The sequence below is a fragment of the Mesoplodon densirostris genome, chromosome 9 (assembly GCF_025265405.1).
Source record: "Mesoplodon densirostris isolate mMesDen1 chromosome 9, mMesDen1 primary haplotype, whole genome shotgun sequence".
NCBI classification, from domain to species: Eukaryota; Metazoa; Chordata; class Mammalia; order Artiodactyla; family Ziphiidae; genus Mesoplodon; species Mesoplodon densirostris.
Window position 1 is genome coordinate 38,702,032 of NC_082669.1, and position 21,954 is coordinate 38,723,985.

General features: G+C 43.0%; 1 protein-coding gene across 1 annotated transcript in view; it reads left to right on the top strand.

The window, feature by feature from the left end:
* Positions 1-21,954, top strand: part of RAPGEF5 (Rap guanine nucleotide exchange factor 5) — a 213,411-nt gene that overhangs the window by 186,060 nt on the left and 5,397 nt on the right. The window contains exons 20-24 of the mRNA XM_060108417.1: positions 1,602-1,780; positions 7,132-7,222; positions 11,179-11,229; positions 11,917-12,004; positions 17,632-17,696. Coding sequence (XP_059964400.1) covers positions 1,602-1,780; positions 7,132-7,222; positions 11,179-11,229; positions 11,917-12,004; positions 17,632-17,696 — 474 coding nt within the window. The remainder of the gene's footprint in view (positions 1-1,601; positions 1,781-7,131; positions 7,223-11,178; positions 11,230-11,916; positions 12,005-17,631; positions 17,697-21,954) is intronic.

Here is a 21,954-nt window from a genome sequence, read left to right on the forward strand (position 1 = left end):
GATCTAGTTATGCTTTAGGATACCATGGCCCAAAAATATTTGGGGACTTTAAATATATTAAAAGACTGACCCAAACCTAGGAAAATCAGAATACATGATCATGCTTTATTTGCACCTAATATTGTACAATCGGATATTTGTGTTAATGTAGTATAAATATGCTATTTTTTGTTTGAAAACATGTATTCATATATATGTATATATATATATATGAAGGTCTAGTGGGGTCGAAGAGACATTTTACATTTGATACCTTTGATATTGACATTTTTATTTTTCCATGAGCTTTACAGAGCTTTACAGTACTTATATGAGAAACACATTTATGTATGTACCTACATGCACACACACTCACACATTCCCAAGAACATTCTGTACATTTAGACTATGCTGCAAGACTTCAAGTACTCTATTGAAAATTTTGAGATATATTTCAAATTTGTATGTCCATCCACCTCTCCCTTGAGGACAGCTTAAACATTTATAAAACAGTAGATGAGGGGCAACATGCTACTGACATCTGACGGATAAATATAGCTGGTGGAAAGGCTCACAGGAGTCCGGAGATGACAAATGAAGCAGCTCTGTGCTGCAGTATGTTGCATTTGCTTTGCTGTGTAGTGAAATGTTTCATGACAAGAAGGCCTTTCCTCCTGAAGAAGGAACTCGTGCCCAATTTAGGGACCCCCAAGCTTCCCTTTCACTTTGGAACGTTTTTTAAATGTCCTCATATTTTCTCACTGACGACATTCCAACCTGATGATCTAAATTTGAGCAAGTAGTGAACTCATTCAAGCTAAATGACTTGTGACTTTGCAAATGGTAGTAGAGTGGGATGTGTCCCTGCTTATGTGCTTATGCAATAGGAGAATGTGAATTACTCCTGTAAAATATACACGCACACCCCTTCGGTTAGAAACACATCTCTTCCATTGCTTTGCATATGGTCAGTCTGTGTCACTAGTTACTGGTCTGACTCGATTTTGTCAGTTTTGTACCTTGTCCTAATCTTGCTCTCTTTCTGTGATTTGACAATGTCTTATGTCAGTGGTTCTCAAAGAGTGGGTACCCAGACCAGCGTCATCAGCACGCCTGGGAGCTTGTTAGACATGCAGATTTTGGCCAGAGCACAGACCTACTGACCCAGAAAAGTTGGAGAGTGGGGCCCAGCAATCTGTGCTTTAACAGGCCTCCAGGTGATTTGGATTCACACTGAAATGTAAGAACCCTTGTCTAGAGAACCTACCTGTGAGGGTCTAATGTAATGATAGTCATTTGCACTTGAAGTTGCTTATAGAACAAGTTTGGGAAGTTTGGATTTGATTCAGCCTGTGACCTAAACTTTAGAATATCTTAGGTTTTCACGAAAAGTGTCATCCTTGCATTCTAAAAAAATACATTTATGTAAGGCTTCTGCGTGAAGGCATTTCTGGAAGTCAAGATAAATTATCTTGAATTTAATATAATGTTATTTGCTAAAGCTAACATGTTATGATATGACAGTGCCTACCTGAAGTAGCTCTTAAAAATGAATTGAATTTTGTATCAACTTGACTCTGTGCTACAACAATAAACACTTGTATGAATACATTGTCTTTCAGCAAGAGCTGATCTACTTCACGTTCAGCCGACAAGGAAGTGGGGAGCATACAGTGAACCTGAGCCTCCTGCTCCAGAGATGCAATGAAGTCCAGCTCTGGGTGGCCACGGAGATTCTGCTCTGCAGCCAACTGGGCAAGAGAGTGCAGCTGGTGAAAAAATTCATCAAAATTGCTGCTCAGTGAGTTTCTAGTGGTAAAAAATGCAATTCTTCTCCTCTCTTTGAGAGGGTACATTATTTTCCTTGGGATGATAAGAAGGGATGTGATGCAAAAGGATACTATTGAGTTAAGTGACCAAATGATTGAAAAGGTCTGTTTTGAATATTTCTGTCTTCACCTTTGAAGTATTTATATCTTAAAGTAAATGTCAAGATACTAGACCAAAGCACTCTGCTGTATGCTGTAGAAAAAAGCAGGCAGTGCACACCTGCCCCATTGTGCAGCTAAATCACCCTTGTAGCCAGGTGAGCTACAGTAGGTTAGGAAAATGGGGGAAGGTGGTGTGAGGGGGGTGAGAACCATTGAAAGTCAGATGCATTTCAAGATTCTGCTTTTGGCTCCTTGATGCCCAGAGTATGAACTTTGCAAACTCCTTAGCAGGCCCTGCACCGTCTGGTTGCACCTGACCTCTGAGCCTCACCCCATGCTGCAGCCACTCTAAATGGCTCTCCCTTTCCCATGCACACCATCATCCAAGCCTGGACATGTGTTGTTAGCTCTGCCAAGAATGGCCACTTCCACCCAGCAAATTGCTATCCTTCTTCAAGACCTAGGTCGTATGTTGCTTCCTTCCTAAAATCATCCCTTACTTTCAAATGCAGGGTCAACTCCTTCTTACCCTGACCTCCCCCTACCATGCACACATGCTTTTTTTTTTCCTTTTTTAAAAAACTTCTTTATTATATTGATTAAACTTACCTTTTTTTTTTTTTTTTTTTTTTTTGCGGTACGTGGGCCTCTCACTGCTGTGGCCTCTCCCGTTGCGGAGCACAGGCTCCGGATGCGCAGGCTCAGCGGCCATGGCTCATGGGCCCAGCCGCTCCGCGGCATGTGGGATCTTCCCGGACCAGGTCATGAACCCACGTCCCCTGCATTGGCAGGCAGACTCTCAGCCACTGCGCCACCAGGGAAGCCCTAAACTTACCTTTTTATATAGAATTCCTTCAGTGGACTGTGTTAGCTTCCAAAGGACAGGGACCATTTTCTAATCAATCACTGTACCTGGGGTGCCTGGTACTGAACTTGGTAAATATCAGTGACTCAGTAAAGTCGGTTGAATGACATTCTAGTAACTTCCTGGGAGCATCTCTTAAAATACCAGATGAATATCCTGAAACCACTCTTGGGACAGCTTCCCAACAGAAACAGGCAACATGAATCAAAATCTTTCCCAGTTCCTTCTACCTTCCAGTCTTCCCATTTTTTTTCCTTTGTTTTTCAAAGTAGTTTTTATATCAAACCGTTTCTGAGTACATGTCAGTGTAATATATTTAGGAAATACGTATTGATCACTCATTAACGTTTGCACATCCACGCAGGGTATTGTGGGGAAATCAGAGTGAGCCTGCACCCAATCGGCTGGGGGGATACTTTCTATAACTCAAATGTCTAATTTGAAAAATAGAACCTGAGGGTGCCCTATTATGAGATGAAATTCTCTCAGGGGCTTTAGAGGATGGGAAGCTTATATGCCAAGGGTGTGGGAAAGGAGGATTAGAAAACCATTTGGAAGAAAGTAGCAGTTTGAATTCTGGGTAGGAATTCAAAAGAGCACACTGTCCGTGGAGGTCAGACTCATGAGAGAGAAGCAGAGAAGTTCATCGGAGGCAGAGAGCATGTGGTCAGAGAAAGGAAGCTCATCCAGTTTGGCCAGAGTGGAAGGTACTTGTAAGGAAGTTGTGGGAGACTGATCTAAAAAGGAAGATGGGGGCTTCCCTGGTGGCGCAGTGGTTGAGAGTCCACCTGCCGATGCAGGGGACACGGGTTCGTGCCCCGGTCCGGGAAGATCCCACATGCCGTGGAGCGGCTGGGCCCGTGAACCATGGCTGCTGAGCCTGCGCATCCGGAGCCTGTGCTCCGCAACGGGAGAGGCCCGCAAAAAAAAAAAAGGAAGATGGGACCCAATTGTAAAGGATGTTGAATTTCAGAATGAAAAGTTTAGACTGAATTGAGAAGGTGGTAGGGATTCTTTGGAAGTTTTTGTGCAGGAGATGGATATGATCCAAGTTGTCCCTCAGGAAGGTTGATCTGAAAGTAGCACATAGACTGAACTGTCGGTGAGGAGACCCCAGAAGCAGGATATTTTGTTTACTTAGGTGAGAGATAATGGCGGTTCCTGACCTGGTGTTTGATGTGACTGGTGATGGAAGGAGAGGTAGATAACAGATATGCCTAAATCTTGGACTACTTTTATGATGAATGCTCCTTTTTTGTTTGTTTGGCCAGTACATTTTCTATAATAGCCTGTGACATTCTTAAATCTGAGGCTCTTTGGTATCAAAAACTCTCTTATAAATGCCAGTTACTTGGTGAAATGGGACATGAGTGTCCTAAGGAGTAAAATGACACCACATAGCTTAGTTCCCAGTATAAGATTATATCTGTCCTCAGGGAAATGAAATATGTATATTCACATCTTCTCCATATGGCCCCATGCTCTTGAATTGCTTGCTGTACTGGTCTCTATCCCTGGCCCATAGAATAGAATGCCAACAGAAACATAAAGTTAAATTCTTCATAATCACACTGGTAGGAATAGCCAAGGGAAAACAATCATGTCCGTGATCATGAAGTGTCTTCCCTGCCTAAGGCATCCTATTTGCATATTCATGTTTCCTTCCTTCTTACCAATCCCATCCCCCCACCTCTGTGGGTTGAGTGGATTTTATTTCCTTGCACAAAGGGGTGTTAGACTGACACAAACCTGGAATGTTTTAGTGTCAGTCTGTTCTTACCTTGAAATGAATGAACTTTGGTAAAGGAAGATTCCAGATGGGAATGGTAACCCATATTTGTACTGTATCAATTCGTCTTATAGAGAAATCATTTCTATATTCATTCTTTTATTCTTTTTACAGATTCAGGTGTTAGGTATATGTGGGTTTTTGGTTTTGTTTTTTTAATTTTAAGTATGACTAAAAAAGACATCTGAACCAGGAAAATTGTTTATGGGGAGATAAAAAGATGAGACTTATATCTAAGATTTTGTGTAGATAAATGATTCTGAGTACAAAGAAGAATAATAAACGTTTTATAATGACTAACAATAAAATGATTTCCCCGAAAAGTCTTGTTTTCAGCTCCGGCAGTTGCTGTCTCAAAGGCTTGCTCTGTACTCTGCATTTGAGTGATGGGCAGAGTATAAAAATGTCTGGTGGGCCATGACAGAACCAGTGGGGCTTCCATCATGCAGTAAAGTGGGAGGACTGGGAATAAGGGGAGGGCATCCAGTGCCTCTGGCATAAGAATGGGGCACTTCTCGCTGACCTCAGCGTCTTGGCAGGGGAGCCTGGCATCATCACATCAAGAGATGGAGCTGACTCACGTCTCTTCTGGCTGGTGTGAACTTGCCAGGGTGTGATGAGACAGAAGGGGTGGAATGAGGGGAGAGTGGCGGAAGGGAAGCAGAGTTGTAGTGTTGATGCCTTTAGGCACCAGTTTCTCAGAAACAGGAAGATTTCTGAACCAACCAGGGAAGTGTCCTGTTTGTTTGTTCATGGAATATACCAAGCAGGGTCTACCCCAGGAGACAGTTGGCAGAAACCAGCTAAAGGGGCGGGCAATTAGACTGAATTTAGGTCCTCTTGCCTACCGGGGAGCTATAGGCAGAGTCCAAAGCTGGACAGGAAGACTGAAAGGAACAGACCATGCCCAGTGGAGACTCAGCAGTGAGGGGCTTGCAACACTGTGTTCACCCAGGTATTTTGGACACTAGGTGCATAGGCAGCAGTGCCTTTCCAGGTTCCCCTGTTAATGGAGCTAGAATTTCCAAAATGCTCCCAAATGGCTGACCCCCACTGCCTTGATACGCACGCGCAGCTGTACTGGGCAGTGTCCAGTCCATGAGGCTGGCTCTGGGAGCAGGCAGGTTTAGGCAGGACCGGCCAGGGCACAGCCACCTCTATATATTACCACTTTAAGAGCCGAAAACAGTTTCCTGGTTCTGAATCAATGCTCCTGTACACACCTGTGTGACTGGAAATCAGTACAGTTTTGAGAGACAGAAGTTTTTAATATGTATTGAGAACCTTTAAAGTCATGATAGCTTTTGATCAATCATGTAATGACTGGAAGTCTGACTTAATTTTAGAAAATCATAAATACAGTAAAAAGTTTTGTTCACAAAAGATATTTATTGTAGCATTTTACATTGATTTGAATTGTATTGAATTGAAAATAGTTTAAATGTCTACAACAAGAGAATAAGTAAACAAGTTATGAAATAGGTTTTTAATGAAGTGTTCTATAACCATTAATGATAACGTTGAAGAATCCATAATATATTATATAACATGGTATAAAACTGAAAAGTCGGGATACAGAGTTGTATATACACTGTTCCCAAATTCCATTTGAGACATTGATGGAGATGTCATGGAAGAGATGACAGGTGAGGGCAGCTCGATCAACACACACTGGGTACTTTTTATGCCTCTGGCTTACTGCTAAGCACTTTCATCTTTTTTCATATTTAATTACTAAGTCAGGGTAATTTTAAAATTTTTAAATCTTTCCTCAGAGAAGTAGTTTTCTAATACATCCCAGATTAATGAATATCTGGAATTCACAGGCTGTTCCGGCCAACCTGGAGGCCAGCCCTCCCTCTGCTGCATCAAGCCCCTCTTCTGGCTTTGAAAATTAATGGAGTTTTGACTGATTAAGTTGAAGGGCAAGATTGACGTTCTGCAGAGCAGATAACCTTCCAGAGTGAATGGAGCTCAACAGGGTCTTATTTTGCATTTTATTTCCTTTATTCCTTAAAGGAGAAATGTGAGACGGCGTCCCCATAATATATGCCATATTTTCAATACATACATAACATAGTAGCTATTTTGTTGAGAGCAAAGAAAATATGTCTAAATATAATGGGAGGAGGCCCTGTGAGGTAAGAGGGCCTTGTTTCTCAAAAAAGAAAGACAACATACAGATTAAAGATACAGAATCAGGGGCTGTTATGATGAGTATGGGATATATACAGAAATAGGAATGTAAGAGCTTTCAGTTGAAATTGTCAATGCATCCAAAATAGATTTTTAAAAGGGAGGAATCTTTTGAAGTATCCAGAGGGTATCAAGAACACAGATCTTTTCCTAAAGGTAAGGAAGCATTTGGAATCCTTTCATTTGTGTTGAGGGGATACCGCCCCATCCCACAGGGACAGTCAGGACTGTGTAGGTCACAGAGCAGAGTTCAACCCTGCCCTAGAGGTTGAACTCTGTGGCCTGGGAGAGTCTTGGCAGCTTTATCTTTTGTGATCATCTGGTGAAAGGATGTTGCCTCTGAGTGCCTTCTGCTTTCTTTTATTCCATAGCTGCAAAGCCCAGAGAAACCTGAATTCTTTCTTTGCTATTGTGATGGGTCTCAACACTGCTTCTGTCAGCCGGCTGTCCCAGACCTGGGAGGTGAGCCCTGGGGGTCCATACGGAGGGTGGAGTTGGGGCCGGGTTGGGGACAAATAAAACTGTATGGGAAGTGGTCCAGCTAACAGTCTTTATTTAAAATAAATGGTTTAAATGAGATACGTAGCACTAGAAAAAAATGTTAAAAAATTAGTGTCTCAAGTCGTCAGAAACTATTTTCATCAAATGATCTTCAGAATGGTTCTATAATATATATGAAAAAAACACAACTTGTAAAATGCTTCCCAGCTAGAATTAGTTTTCTGCTTTTCTCCCGTGATGGCATGGTTACAGTTCCATGTTGGTCATTTCAAAAGCTCACCTGTGTGTCCAGAAGCAGATTTGCAGAGATGCTAATGAAGTTAAGCTACCAGTCCTCTCACTTGTGGGGCCTCTGGCAGTATGTTCATGTGGTTGATGGATATCTTTATGAAATCTGCAAAAGTAATTTTATATTCTTTTTTCCTAAAGAGGGCCCACAAAATGTTTTAAGTTTCAGGCCTCCCCAGTCCTGGCTCTGCCTGTCAGGGCTGTATGATGAAGGCTGTTTGGGTTCGAAGGGAGAGAGGGCCACTCAAGTCAGCGCACGTTCTGAAACGTGGACTCTGAGGGTCTACATGGGAAGAATGGAAGCTGGGGTGTCCCTACATGTAGCCAGACACGGATGTAGGGCCCTCTGCCTCCCCCATGACCCCGACACCTTCTTTCTTTGGGCTTTCTTTTCTTGCTCTCTCCATTCGCTACTGACTGCGTACCGAATTCCCCGTACCATTTCTCTCTCTCGTCCTTTCTCTCTGACCCTCAAGTCTTCTCTCTTACGGGTCCCGCCTGCTTGTGGCTCGCTGCGGCTCCCTCGGCCTCTCCCCACCCTCTCAGATTCAGCTGCTCTTCCTGCCTGCCCTGCACTCTTCATGGTCCCCAGTTCACACTCCTGCAAGAGAGAAGCTGACAGGCCAACTATTGTTTTTCTCACATTCCATCTCAGCGATGGTCTGTGGGCAGCTTTGGGGTTCACCTTCTTTGCGTCAGGGGCCACACTCTGATGGAATGCGCAGTGGTGACCTGAGGGTCAGGGTCAGTGCTCCTTAAAGGGCTTCAAAAGAAAAGCAACAAAAGGCTTGCATCTCTGGTTAAGCAAACCAGATGCGCGCACACTTCATGAGATTCAAGGAGGTGGGCAAAAAAAGCCAGTTGATCAGAGCAGGAGGAAAACAAGTGGCTAGCAAGGGTCCGGGGAGGAGACTGGTATTTTAAATTATACCGGGAAAGAAGGCCTGATCTGCAAACATTGAAAGGAGAACAATTCAATGAAACGCACATGGTGTGTATTTCACGTGCACAGCGACTGCCTGCCATGTGCGCAGCTCTGCATCAGTGCCGTGGCAGATGGAAGGTGGCCGGATTAGCACAGGGTGTGCTGTGGTCAAGGAGGTCTTGAACCGGTTCCAGGCGGACCCCAGCAGAGCAATGGAGGAATCATGCTGTCTCAGGGTGGCTGAAAAGCCTTAAGCAGCAGGGCCTTGGAAGTTGAGTGGGGAGTTGCTGGGGGCATTGGGGTGGGCCTCCCTCGCAGAAGTGAGCTCCGTGTCTCTAGGCCTGGAAAGTGATCACACTGTCCTAAATAGGCAATGTAGGAAAAGAAGTCGGTTTGAGAACTAGGACAGAGGTCAACAAACATTTGGGGGAAAGAGCCAGATAGTGAATATTTTTGGGCTGTGCAGGCCATGTGGTCTCCACTGCTGTGACTCAACTCTGTCACTGAGGGGCAAGAGCAGCTCTGGTTAGTTGATAAATGATGAGCATGGCAGTGCTCCAGTAAAACTTTATTTGCAAAAGCAGATGGTCAGATTTGGCCCATGGCTGACCCCTGGAGTAGATAAGTTTGGCTTTAGATATGTTGAGTTTGAGATGACACCGGGATATTCGTGTGGAATATCCAACAGACTAAGATATGCAGCTCAGAGGAACAATTGCCATCAGTTGCAGATGTCTGTGTTTTATCTTTTCTCATTTGATTTGTCTTGCATTTATTAATACACGTGTATTGGTGTGTGTAACAGTAGCTGCCAGATCAAACAACCTGTGTGCTGTCCAGATGCAAAATTATCAATTTGATAATTTTGAATAATTTAAAAGTCTATTGTGAGGTTTACCTCATTATTTTGATTTGTTTTAGAAACAGAAAATCTCACAAATCTTCTAGAACAGTCAAAGTGTTAATAGCTGGAATTTGCTGAGCACCGACCACAGACTATACACTTCCTATGAGTTATCTCCATTTCAATCAGACCACGTGGAGACTCACTGCAGACACACAGCTAGAAAGGGGCAGAATTCAAATTCAGAGTGACTTACTCTGAGGCATCTAGCTTTTCACTTCACCATGTTAAAGGCAGGCTGGGGCTTCCCTGGTGGTGCAGTGGTTAAGAATCCGCCTGCCAGGGCCTCCCTGGTGGCGCAAGTGGTTGAGAGTCCGCCTGCCAATGCAGGGGATACGGGTTCGTGCCCCGGTCTGGGAGGATCCCATATGCCGCGGAGCGGCTGGGCCCGTGAGCCATGGCCGCTGAGCCTGCGCGTCCGGAGCCTGCGCATCCGGAGCCTGTGCTCCGCAACGGGGGAGGCCACAACAGTGAGAGGCCCGCATACCGAAAAAAAAAAAAAAAAAAAAAAAAGAATCCGCCTGCCAATGCAGGAGACACGGGTTCGACCCCTGGTCCAGGAAGATCCCACATGCCGCGGAGCAGCTAAGCCCATGCACCACAACTACTGAGCCCGCGCTCTAGAGCCCATGAGCCACAACTACTGAGCCTGCACTCTAGAGCCCATGCTCTGCAACAGGAGAAGCCACTGCAATGAGAAGCCCGTGCACCACAATGAAGAGTAGCCCACGGTCGCCGCAACCAGAGGAAGCCCGCGTGCAGCAATGAAGACCCAACGCAGCCAAAAATAAATAAACAAATAAATAAATTTATTAATAAATAAATAAAGACAGGCTGGAAAATTCCAGGCCCTTCTTCCTTAGGCCCAAATTTTTATTTGAGAAGATGACCTATGTTTCCATCCTCTGTCAATCTTCATGCCACCAGTTGGTGTGGGTGATCTTTACAGTTCAGTGATTCTACCCATCAAAGTGCAGGCTTCATCATTTAGGGTTTTCATGGGCTTTCACTATTTAGCCCTCTGCTGTGAAACTTATCATTTATACAAAAAACATCAGCCAACATTATTATTTCCCACTCAGCAAGACTGTTTAAGAAGGTGAGAGCAGGGCTTCCCTGGTGCAGCAGTGGTTAAGAATCCACCTGCCAATGCAGGGGACACGGGTTCGATCCCTAGTCTGGGAAGACCCCACATGCCGCGGAGCAACTAAGCCCATGGGCCACAACTACTGAGCCTGTGCTCTAGAGCCCATGAGCCACAACTACTGAGCCCACATGCTGCAACTACGGAAGCCCACGTGCCTAGAGCCCGTGCTCCACAACAAGAGAAGCCACTGCCATGAGAAGCCCATGCACCGCAATGAAGAGTAGCCCCCGCTCTCCACAACTAGAGAAAATCTGTGTACAGCAACGGAGAACCAAAGCAGCCAAAAATAATAAGTTTAAAAAAAAAAAAAAAAAAAAAAAAAGGTGAGAGCATTTGTCAGAGGTAAGATACAGAACCAAAATCCAAGTTTTTATTAAAAGATCACCAGTGTGTGGAATGTTTAACCAGCTGGATTCCTGATTCATGTGGCTGTTATTTATTTTAAACTGTCTTTAGCAACATTCCCAAGGAAGGTCGCATTAAGGAATGATGAAAATTGCATAATGAGAAGCAATCAGGGTAGAACCAGATGATAGAGCTATTTATGTTCAGAAATGTGATATATGTAACGCAAGTTAATGAACATTCCCCTTAGTGCCTCTCAAAATAACTGACTTCTTTTGACCTTTTCTTTTTTGTTTGTTTGTTTTTAGAAAATCCCTGGGAAGTTTAAGAAACTTTTTTCTGAACTTGAAAGTTTAACAGTAAGTAGTTGAGCCAAAGTAGACTTATTCTTCAAACTGATTGCTGGTGTCCAATTTCTTTCTAGATTTCAGTAGTCGGTATCTGCACTCCACCGTGTCAGGTAGCTTAGACTAGTTCACTTGTATATGAAAATGTAGCTTTGCTTCTTATGGAGTGAAGCAAGTTAACACTTCTTTCTCTCCATGGAAAAAGGTAGTGAGAATGGCCCTCTTGGTATGATATTCAGAAGGCAGATTTTTAAGTGTACTCAATTTTCAGTCTCTTTTCAGATCACAATAAAACTGCTCTCCTGTTTTCTCTGCATTATCTGTGCATTATGAGGGCAGTTTTTCTTTGCAGTGTGCTTAACAAAAGGCTGTGGGGTTACCTCATGGTGGAAACTAGGGAGAAGAAACTGTACTTAAGGAACCTATTTGAGGGAAGAATAACAGGGCAATCAAAAGGTGTCTGTCCTTTGCAGTCATTTCCCATTATTGTCAACCAATAACTTGACTTTCATTCATTGCCTAGATGTCCTGCCCTAATTTAGTGAGTTTATTCTCCTAGGAAACCTTTATCTACTTTGTTCTTAGGAAGAACCACTCTATATCTAAATCATGTTCAAATTGTATAGTAAAAGTGGATTTAGAATTGTTTCTATAGCACATTGATTTTTCTTTCTCTTTGTAATCTTCTTGGTTCGGCAGGATCCTTCCCTGAATCACAAAGCCTACCGAGATGCATTCAAAAAGATGAAGCCACCCAAAATCCCTTTCATGCCCTTATTGCTTAAAGGTAATGGTTTTCTATCTTTTATGCTATGTAATTCCATCTTCCAGAAAATTTTCACTCTACAGAGGGCAAGAAAAAGAGTCTCAGTTTATTTCTTTAAAGTAATTTTGACATTCAGACCTAACTGTGTTGGCTTGTGATTGTTTTTCAAATGTTCAATTACTTCTGAAATGCTTAAAATACTTAATTGTACTTAAGCAGACATCAAAGTGTTTTCGATTGACTCACTAAACTTGGCACTGGAAACGTTTGTGTTTTTACTTTACTCTGCTTTAAGCATTCTCTTATTTGAGTCTACAATTCACTTAATTCAACCAAGAATAAGGCTGGCATAAAGAATCCAAACAGTCATCAGTCACGTTCTACGTTTGCAACTTAAATTTCAGAGATTCAACCCGTGGCCTGCTGCTGTGTGAGAAGTACCTTTGGTCAACCCAGGCAGTGTAGTGTATAATTTTAGTAGGGAATGTACTTTCTTCTTTCCAGGAGTGAATCCAGTTGGGAAAGTATCTGACAGCTCCAAGTTAGTCGACTAACTTCTCTTCTGTAGAGAGCACCAGATCATTCATCATGAAACATGTTAGTTAAATTTACTAACGATCTCAGGGGGTCTCTTTCAAACCCAGGGGATTAATGAAAGGGAAGTTCGTTTTCATCTGGCCTATGCTCCAGACATTTAGTATATATCCTACCTATGTGCTTTCCAGGAAAAGCGAGTTGGTCATTTTTCTTGGCTGTATTTTGATTCTTTCCAAGGGATTATAGGAATACTCTTTTATATTGCCTTCACCCTTCAGAGGCTTGTAAATTCTGCTGGCTCAGGACCCGGTGCCTACACCCGTAAGTGTGATTCTGGAAATGAATTACCTGGGAACTGGATTGCTGGTTGGTGTGGCCGTCTCCTCCCTCACCTCCCCCCATCGCCAGCCCCTCTGGCAATAAAGCTGATACTCCCTTTTCGGCTTCTCTCAAGAACACCCAGAGCTTGGAGAAGTGTTGAGTTGCTATGCATCCCTGCAGCTATTTATTCAATCTTCATCTAGTATAAAGCAAGAATTTCTGGGAAACAATAATGTATTAGGACAACTGAGAGTCACACAGAATACTTCATTTGAGCTCAAAAGATGCTGCAAAATGTAAATGGATGAAATAAGAAGAGATTGTAAAGCCAAAATACCAACTTAAAAGTTCATTTAATTTTTCATGTTTATTTCTAAGATAAGTTTATTCAGGCTTGAGTTTTATTTAAAATAAAACACCAGCTGGAGAGCGGGGATGGTGGCCTGTGGGAAGTGACACTTAGAATTATGTAGACACAAATAGGAAAACTAGGAAGCGAAGACAGATCTGGGAAAGGAATTGATTTTTAGGAAGACAAAATTTTGAAACAGTGGATGTTTTTAAGGTAATGAGAAAACAGTCGACAATGTCCCGTTAACTTAATTAGATATGAGCTGAGCTTTCTGCTATATATTAGTGGGTTTTCCCCCAAAGTACTTAATGCAGTCAGGTGCCTCACACTTATGTCTTAGCTTGGATGCAATTTTCTGCTTTACTGAGTTTATCTAGACCTCTTTGTCGGCAGCAAAACAAATCTCCCTTTTTCCGTGTGTGTGTGTGTGTGTTTAAATTTTTTTTTTTTAATAAATAGGTTTTTTCTATTTTTTTTGTATACAGCAGGTTCTTATTAGTCATCAATTTTATGCACATCAATGTATACATGTCCCAATCTCCCAATTCATCCCACCACCACCCCACCCCCCGCCGCTTTCCCCCCTTGGTGTCCATACGTTTGTTCTCCACATCTGTGTCTCTATTTCTGCTCTGCAAACCGGTTCATCTGTACCATTTTTCTAGGTTCCACATATTTGCGTTAATATACGATATTTGTTTTTCTCTTTCTGACTTACTTCACTCTGTATGACAGTCTCTAGATTCATCCGCGTCTCAACAAATGACCCAATTTCGTTCCTTTTTATGGCTGAGTAATATTCCATTGTATATATGTACCACATCTTCTTCATCCATTCGTCTGTCAATGGGCATTTAGGTTGCTTCCATGTCCTGGCTATTGTAAATAGTGCTTCAGTGAACATTGGGGTGCATGTGTCTTTTTGAATTATGGTTTTCTCAGGGTATATGCCCAGTAGTGGGATTGCTGGATCATATGGTAATTCTATTTTTAGTTTTTTAAGGAACCTCCATACTGTTCTCCATAGTGGCTGTATCAATTTACATTCCCACCAACAGTGCAAGAGGGTTCCGTTTTCTCCACACCCTCTCAAGCATTTGTTGTTTGTAAATTTACTGATGATGCCCATTCTAACTGGTGTGAGGTGATACCTCACTGTAGTTTTGATTTGCATTTCTCTAATAATTAGTGATGTTGAGCAGCTTTTCGAATTTCCCTTTTTTCTACTGAAAATACATTCTCGCATTCACGCTAGTAAATTAAACTTTTTCTTTTTCATTAGAAGCTCGAGTTTAAAGAAGCACTTGTTTTTCCTTTATCTTAATTTTTTTGTCATTATAAAACAACATTAGTACTCTCTTGCATTTAAAGTTACTATTTTTGTCTGAAATAATTTCCAAAGGAAAACAGGATGAAACTTTTAAATATGGGTATATCACGTCTGAGGTAAGACATTTTGGAAAACATAAATGACATTCTTAGCTTTTGTTAAATGCAAAATTATTTTAAAATTTTCTGTAAACTAGAGCAACCAACGTTTTCATGAACACTTCCCAGCCCTCCCCTCTTGTGCCTCCTGCTTTGCATTGCTTTCAGTTAGAGAAAGAGACCCAGTTGAACTCCTTGGGTGTTAAGAAGGATTAGGACTCCCATGTTTCGTGTTTTGAGACAGTCAGTTCCCAGTAGCATGCAGATTATCAGGTGAGCACGTAACCTAAAAATGCTTCCAGCCATCAGCTTTTCTATTTCCCAGTGAATTTCTTACTTCTCATTTACTTTCCCCCCCTACTGTGGAATCCAGTTCAGAAAGTAGTGAGTGAGAAACCATAAGTAAGTGTTGGGGAAAGGATCCAGCTGAGCTCAAGGTCAAAAGCAGTTGAACAATCTGTATCACGGCGTTTTGGGAGATGATAGCCCTTCCAGTAGAGTGAATAATCTACAGGTGTCTGAAGGTCGTGTTTGTATCTTGGAGCGCAGATTATTCACATTTGCGGGGGTGTTTAAGTAAATGGAATATTGAGGTGCTTGTATGTTTTTTCCTTCTCTTTCACTTGCCATCTCTTCAAACGGAGTCCTTTCATCCCCCGTCCTGTTATATGAAGTGTTAGGAGCGTGTTCAGATGTCTCCAGATAAAGGGGTCTGGCAGTTGCTCATTTCTAGCACTCTGAACCTGGTGGGTGCCCTGAACTGCTTCACAGCCCATGACTTAGGTTCTGAGACCCCCGTTTTTGAGCTCAACCACCTGTATTGGTTTATCCCTCTCACGCCTGCCTCATCACACACCTGCCGTTCATCTGCATCAAAACCTTCAGCCATTTGACCCCCTTCTCCCGGGCAGCAGCCCCTTCCAGCCCCTCTTCCTCCCCACCTGGCCAGACACACCTTCCCTGCCTTATCCTCAGGCCAGCATCAGCCTAACAGCGCCCCACCCTCAGTAGAGCCGCCATCCTCATGCGCTGACCTCGACAAGTCCTTGAGAGTTGAGATTAAGCAAGATCACCCAGGCAGAGGAGAGGGAGGAGACAGAAAGAGGGACAAAGGAAACACTTTAAAAGTTGCAGAGGCCCCCATCTCCCCTGAATTCAGCAAGGTGGCTGTAACGGGTGGTCCGAAATGTCCAAGTCCTTTCGGGTACCAGAGAGGCACCGTGGAGAGAGCAAGCAGGCTGCCTGGGCTTGAGTCCTGGCTCTGAGACTTAGAGCTGTGATCATGGGCCAGCTGTGCTTGTTCTTTGGACCATCGTTTCTTCACATTCTTTTCCTGCTAGGGCTTTTACCTTATAGTCTTTTGTGAGGATTAAATGAGTTAATGCCATGTCTGACGCTGTTAATAAATATAAGCTGCGTTATTATCATCATCTTTGGGAACATAGGGAGGGGATGACAAACCTTGGAACACTGGGGAAATGGACCAAGAAACTCTGACAGGGCATGTGTAATCCGAATTCTCCACGAGTGAGTTACTAGGCTTGTAGGTGGTGTTTAATGTAGATAGAGTACACACAGTGCTTTGCTTGCTGTACAAAAAAGATACAAACTAACTGTGTTGGCTACTCTTTTTCTAAATATTGTGTCAGAGGTTGAAAGCTTGCAATTCTACTCTGAAAGCAAAACAGTGTAAGAAAATAACCAGAGAGTTTGTCAGATGACTGTGTAATTGTGAATTGCTTCCCTGCTAAGACATCAGTTTAAAAAAAAAAAGATCAAGGGGAAAAAAGAAAAAAATGGCTTAGGAAAACGTTGCAGTCTGGTGGGTCTGGAAGCTGTGAATAAAGAATGCCATGAGAAAAGGATCGTCATCAGTGTAGTCTGTAACTGTGTAAGTGGTGTTGCCCCCTGGTGGGCAGTCAAAGCTCAGCGGCTGGGTGTGTTGCAGGCAGATTTCCCAAGCACCTATCTCGTAATTGCCCCATAGGGACCAGCAGAATCAAAGTCTTGATTAAATGCAAATGCTTTCCCTTTCTATTTAGATAAATTTTAATCTGTTCGTTTCCCTCTTTATATCATGTTATTTTAACAAGATTTTTGAAAATGATGTTCATTTGGTTTGTCCTCCATGTCTGTAATATAACATGATTATTTGCATGTTCTTTAAATTGTAGTATATCTCTTACTTTGATTCTCCACTGTGAGGATTCCCTAATGCTCAGTCACTGACCCTCTGATTTGAGTTTTTATAAGCCATCCCCTTTCAGAGCTTCAGTTGCTGTTATTATTGTAACTAATCCATGTCTCTTGAAGAGACACTCCAGTAAGTTTTGCGACCAAAAGGAGATTTTTATTTGAATATCTTCTTTCACTTCAAATGCAGTGAGGCTCAAATCAAATTAACATTCCTGTCCTCTGAAATGTATCTTCATCCTACTTTCCCTATGTTGTTTTCATCAGTGAATAGGCCCAGAAACCTTGCCTTTTCCAAACCTGTCCCATTCCTCATTCACTTCGGATACCCAGTCAGGCCCTGGCTTTGAAAACCAAAAATCTAAACATCCAAATCTAAACCTTAATGCTTTAAGTAAAGCAGATCCATATACTTTGCCAGGGATTGTTAAAAAGCAAACACATAAATATTAAAATCCTTTTTGTTTCTGGGGGTTCAGTTCTTTTCTGCTCAGTGTTCTGGCCTAAAAACATAATGGACCAGTTAAGTTATAGAATAGTGTTAGTGTATATTAAGCAGGTTGAAGTCAAAGCCTGCAATGTAAGAACAAGATATATACTTGCATGAGTGTTATAATGTTTTCTCTCCACATGCATACATTATGCCCCCTCACATCAAATACTATTCAGATTCAATTTCAAGTTGCCTGGTCAAATGCATGAAATAATCCATAATGTTTAAGAAAAATTAATAAGCTGCATTACATCTATACCTCTTCAACTCTGAGTCATGATCCGTTCCTAATGGTACATATATCTTTTTGTTTTTAATTTTCAGATGTAACATTCATTCATGAAGGAAATAAAACATTTTTGGATAATCTTGTCAATTTTGAAAAACTGGTATGTAAAACTTCACTATTACTCCTTTTTCCCACTGTAGGGGAAGTGTATGCTTTTCTTGCACCAAGAATCAAATGGTTTAAGTGCTTTTCTCCACTAAATGTGCAGTGATTTATTTGCTGCCTCTTGTGCGTTATCAATACAGTGCATTCCAATTAAAAATAAGTGTGCTGGGGCTTCCCTGGTGGCGCAGTGGTTGAGAGTCCGCCTGCCAATGCAGGGGACATGGGTTCGTGCCCCGGTCTGGGAAGATCCCACATGCCGCGGAGCGGCTGGACCCGTGAGCCATGGCCGCTGAGCCTGTGCGTCTGGAGCCTGTGCTCCGCAGCGGGAGAGGCCACAACAGTGAGAGGTCCGCGTACCGCAAAAAAAAAAAAAAAAAAATCTGCTTTTTATTTTTGAAAACAGAACTTCATTAGATTGACATCAGTGGTTGAGTGTATGTGTTTGAACTAGAATTAAAACTGTAGGGCTTCCCTGGTGGCGCAGTGGTTGAGAGTCCGCCTGCCAATGCAGGGGACACGGGTTCGTGCCCCGGTCTGGGAAGATCCCACATGCCGTGGAGCTGCTGGGCCCGTGAGCCATGGCCGCTGAGCCTGCGCGTCCGGAGCCTGTGCTCCGCAACGGGAGAGGCCACAACAGTGAGAGGCCCGCGCACCGCAAAAAAAAAAAAAACAAAACAAAACTGTAAGGTTCCTGTCAGCAGGAGTTCACAGTCTTGAGGTTCAGCCTTGTTGCTTTAAAGGCATCTCCCTGTGTCTTGGCCCACGCTGCTTCTGAGGCATGGGACAAAGCTCTTCTTCTGGGGGGATATGTCCATCTTGGATATGAAGATGGAATGTGTAGGGTCTGCATGGGAGGGGAAGGACCACCCCTCTCTCAGCCTGTGGACAGATGGTGCCACTGTGGAGAGATCACCTCATGCAAAGTGAGAAAGTGAGCTCACGAGAAAGGGGTCCCTGGCCAGTCCCTTCTTACAAGTCACTGAAATGCCTCTTTGAGAGCTGTTTCCAGGACATTCCCAGGTGCTTTGTCATGCAGCAGGTTCCTCCTAGCCTTTCTCACTGGCTGTGGGCACAGGAGGAATTGCCTGCAACTGTGAAATAGGAGTGCCCCAAAGAGACCCTGGGGACCACAAGAATGGATTTGTCTGACAGATGAACTTTAGTGTCATAGGTGAGCCTGCCATGCATGGTTAAAGATGGTATCAGGGGGCTTCCCTGGTGGCGCAGTGGTTGAGAGTCCGCCTGCCGATGCAGGGGACACGGGTTCGTGCCCCGGTCCAGGAAGATCCCACATGCCGCAGAGCGGCTGGGCCCGTGAGCCATGGCCACTGAGCCTGTGCGTCCAGAGCCTGTTCTCCGCCACAAGAGAGGCCACAATGGTGAGAGGTCCACGTACCGCAAAAAAAAAAAAAAAAAAGATGGTATCAGGGACCCCTGTCTGTAGGCCCTGACCTTTGAGTGACCTTTTCAGTAATGGTAATGGATTTGTGTGAACTCTTTCAGGAATGGACCCCCGGTTCCCTGTGAGACTGGGTCAGGCATTTGAGAGAAGGTTGAGTGAGACGGGGGCCATAGACCATGACCAAAGAATAATACCACCTGATGGGTCCAAACGAGGTTTGGCCTCTGACCTTTGCCTCAGAGGTGCCCCGCTCTAACTGTGAGGTTGACTCGCCACACACGGGATGAGGCGGTGCAGAGCCAGTGCAGGAGGCTCTGGTACAACCTGATAACCCAAGCAGCGGAATCTGGAAGACTGTCGTCTTGGGATAGCTTGCCTTAGCTCAGTTTTAATGATTTGAGGGTGATCGCTTTCTGGCTCATTCGTTTTGAAGTAGACATATCCATAACTTTTCGAGTCTCTCTCTGCACTAAGTGCTTTGGAATCCAGCTCAGTTATTTTAGATACTACAGTCAAACCAGCACAGCCGGAAATAGATATTTAAAGTATTGGGTTTTCTTGTACGTATTCTTTAGAGATTTGTTCTGGTGTCACCCACTAATGTTCTGAAGCTCCCAGGGCCCCTCTTTGTAGCCAAAGACTGTAGCCCTAACGTTCTAGTCTGTTGACAGGTTAGTCTTCAGTGTTTGGTATTAATGAAACGATTGCAGGAATAAGAAGCCTCTGGTCAATACTTATTTCAAATCTTGGCCAACACCTCTGCTTAAGAACGCCAAATAAGCTGTGGTGAGCATGTAAGAGATGCGGGACAAGCTGTGTCACACCAAGTGGAATTCCCTCTAAAGGTCTAGTACCCTTCCCTCTGACTAACCCAGAGGAAACGTGCGAGAGCCAGTGTACTCTTTGTACGCTGACTGTGGTCAGTTGTTAAGGGTCCACTGGTGGCTGGCCCCCTTCCCAAAGAGAACCAGTGATTTGGTTAAGTTCATTGTGTCATTTCCCCCCAGATGGAGCTCCCCAAGTGAGAGAACAATTCAGTAAAGGCAAGCGTGGGAAAGAGCGGTGAAAAGCTTCCTACACCCTCTCTCTTTCATTCTGACCAGCATCTCTTTTTTTTTTTCCCCTGCTTTCTCCAGTGGTCCAGTGGAAGCCTTTTAATGCTGACTCATGTAGTCTAGGGTCTTGCTTTCATAGAGACAAGACTTCAAACTAACCATGGGGACTGAAACAAAGTCTAACTAACAGTACTGCTCTTAGGGTCAATAATTGTATGTACCCTGAACCCTTTAATAAAGCTTAAGGAAATAACATGGCGTAAATAGGTAATCTTTTATTTTAAATTCCTGAAGAGAACTCTTATTAAAGACAGCTAGAAGATAAGTGCAGTTATACACGCATGCAGCAGGCCCATGGCACACAAGCGCACCCATCAGGTGCCATCACATCATTTCTAAAGAGAGCAGATTTTGTAGTGTCACTGGGTTCCCGGTCCTCAAAACAGATGGCATTTAAGATACAGCATGCCTCATGCTGACCCCCCCCTCCTTGCACAGAGAAGACAGGGTAAAGTCAGAATTTTTTCTAGAAGGACAAAACTGTGTTTTACATTGTACATAGCCCTATGTTGTACTTGGATGCTGGAGAGTGAAACTGAATTTCCTAGTAGAGTCAGTAGTTCAGCACATTTCTTAGCAAAAGACAAGGTTTTTCACTTAAGCTATTGATAAAATAGCATCATCTTTCACAGTAATGAACCAGTAGAACCTAACTGAATTAACTTGTGGGAAGCCAGTTTCTCATGATGGATATTAGCCAGTGAGCAGATAATTCAGTGTATTATCTGTATCAGGCTGATCCAGGCCAACGCATTAGGTCAGAGAACACGAAACCCAGAAGTGCTTATTGGACCTAATACGTTTTCTATTGTTCCCCACACTGCCTCAGCAGCTCCAAATGTTTCAGCCTCAGACCATTAAATAATGAAGAAACAAATGCTTTCTCCTTCTCTTTATCCCTCGGTGGTAAGAGCATCATCTTTTATCATAGTTTCCTCCCCGCTCCCTTCAGAAAACCTAAAGATGAGATCAGGGCTCTGGTTTCAGTGCTGCCCTGAGTACCTCACCTTACATCAGCTGTGCAAATGGCACGTGATAGAAATCAAGGTGACGCCATAGCTTAAAACAATGATAGAACTGTCCTGGGAATAGTGGTAAAATTGGGGGAAGGAAATTTAACAATACCTTCTCAGACATGAGTCAGGTCTCATTTCCTTTACAAACGCAACTCGAGCTGTTGCTGTAATCACTGTCCTGTTTAATTTTTCACTATTGAGTAGAAATACAATAGAAATGCAGCCTGTGAGAACAATTTAATAAGTAGGTCATATTCAAATAATGTTTCTGGAGGTCTGCTGAATTTTAAGTAAATTTTTTTTGTATTAACATTATTACTTTAGCAATAATTTGTTGAGCGTTTGCTGTATATAGACGATCCTATGTTCAATGTGTGTAGGCAGGACATGAAAAACAATGGCCCAAGGTACAAACTACTATGTATAAAATAAATAATATACAAGAATATATTGTATAGCACAGTAATAATAGCCAATATTTTATAATAACTTTAAATGGAGTATAATCTATAAATTTTGAATCACCTGAAGCTAATGCTGTACACCTGAAACTAATATTGTAAATCAACTATACTTGAATTATTAAAAAAAAGATGATGGCCCATTTAGGGAGGTTTGGAGGACCAGATCATGAATAATGTTGATTCTTGAATCACAGGGTTATGTTTGGATTTTGTATGAAACAAAGTATGGAGTCACTGTAGCCTTCCAGAGGACTAG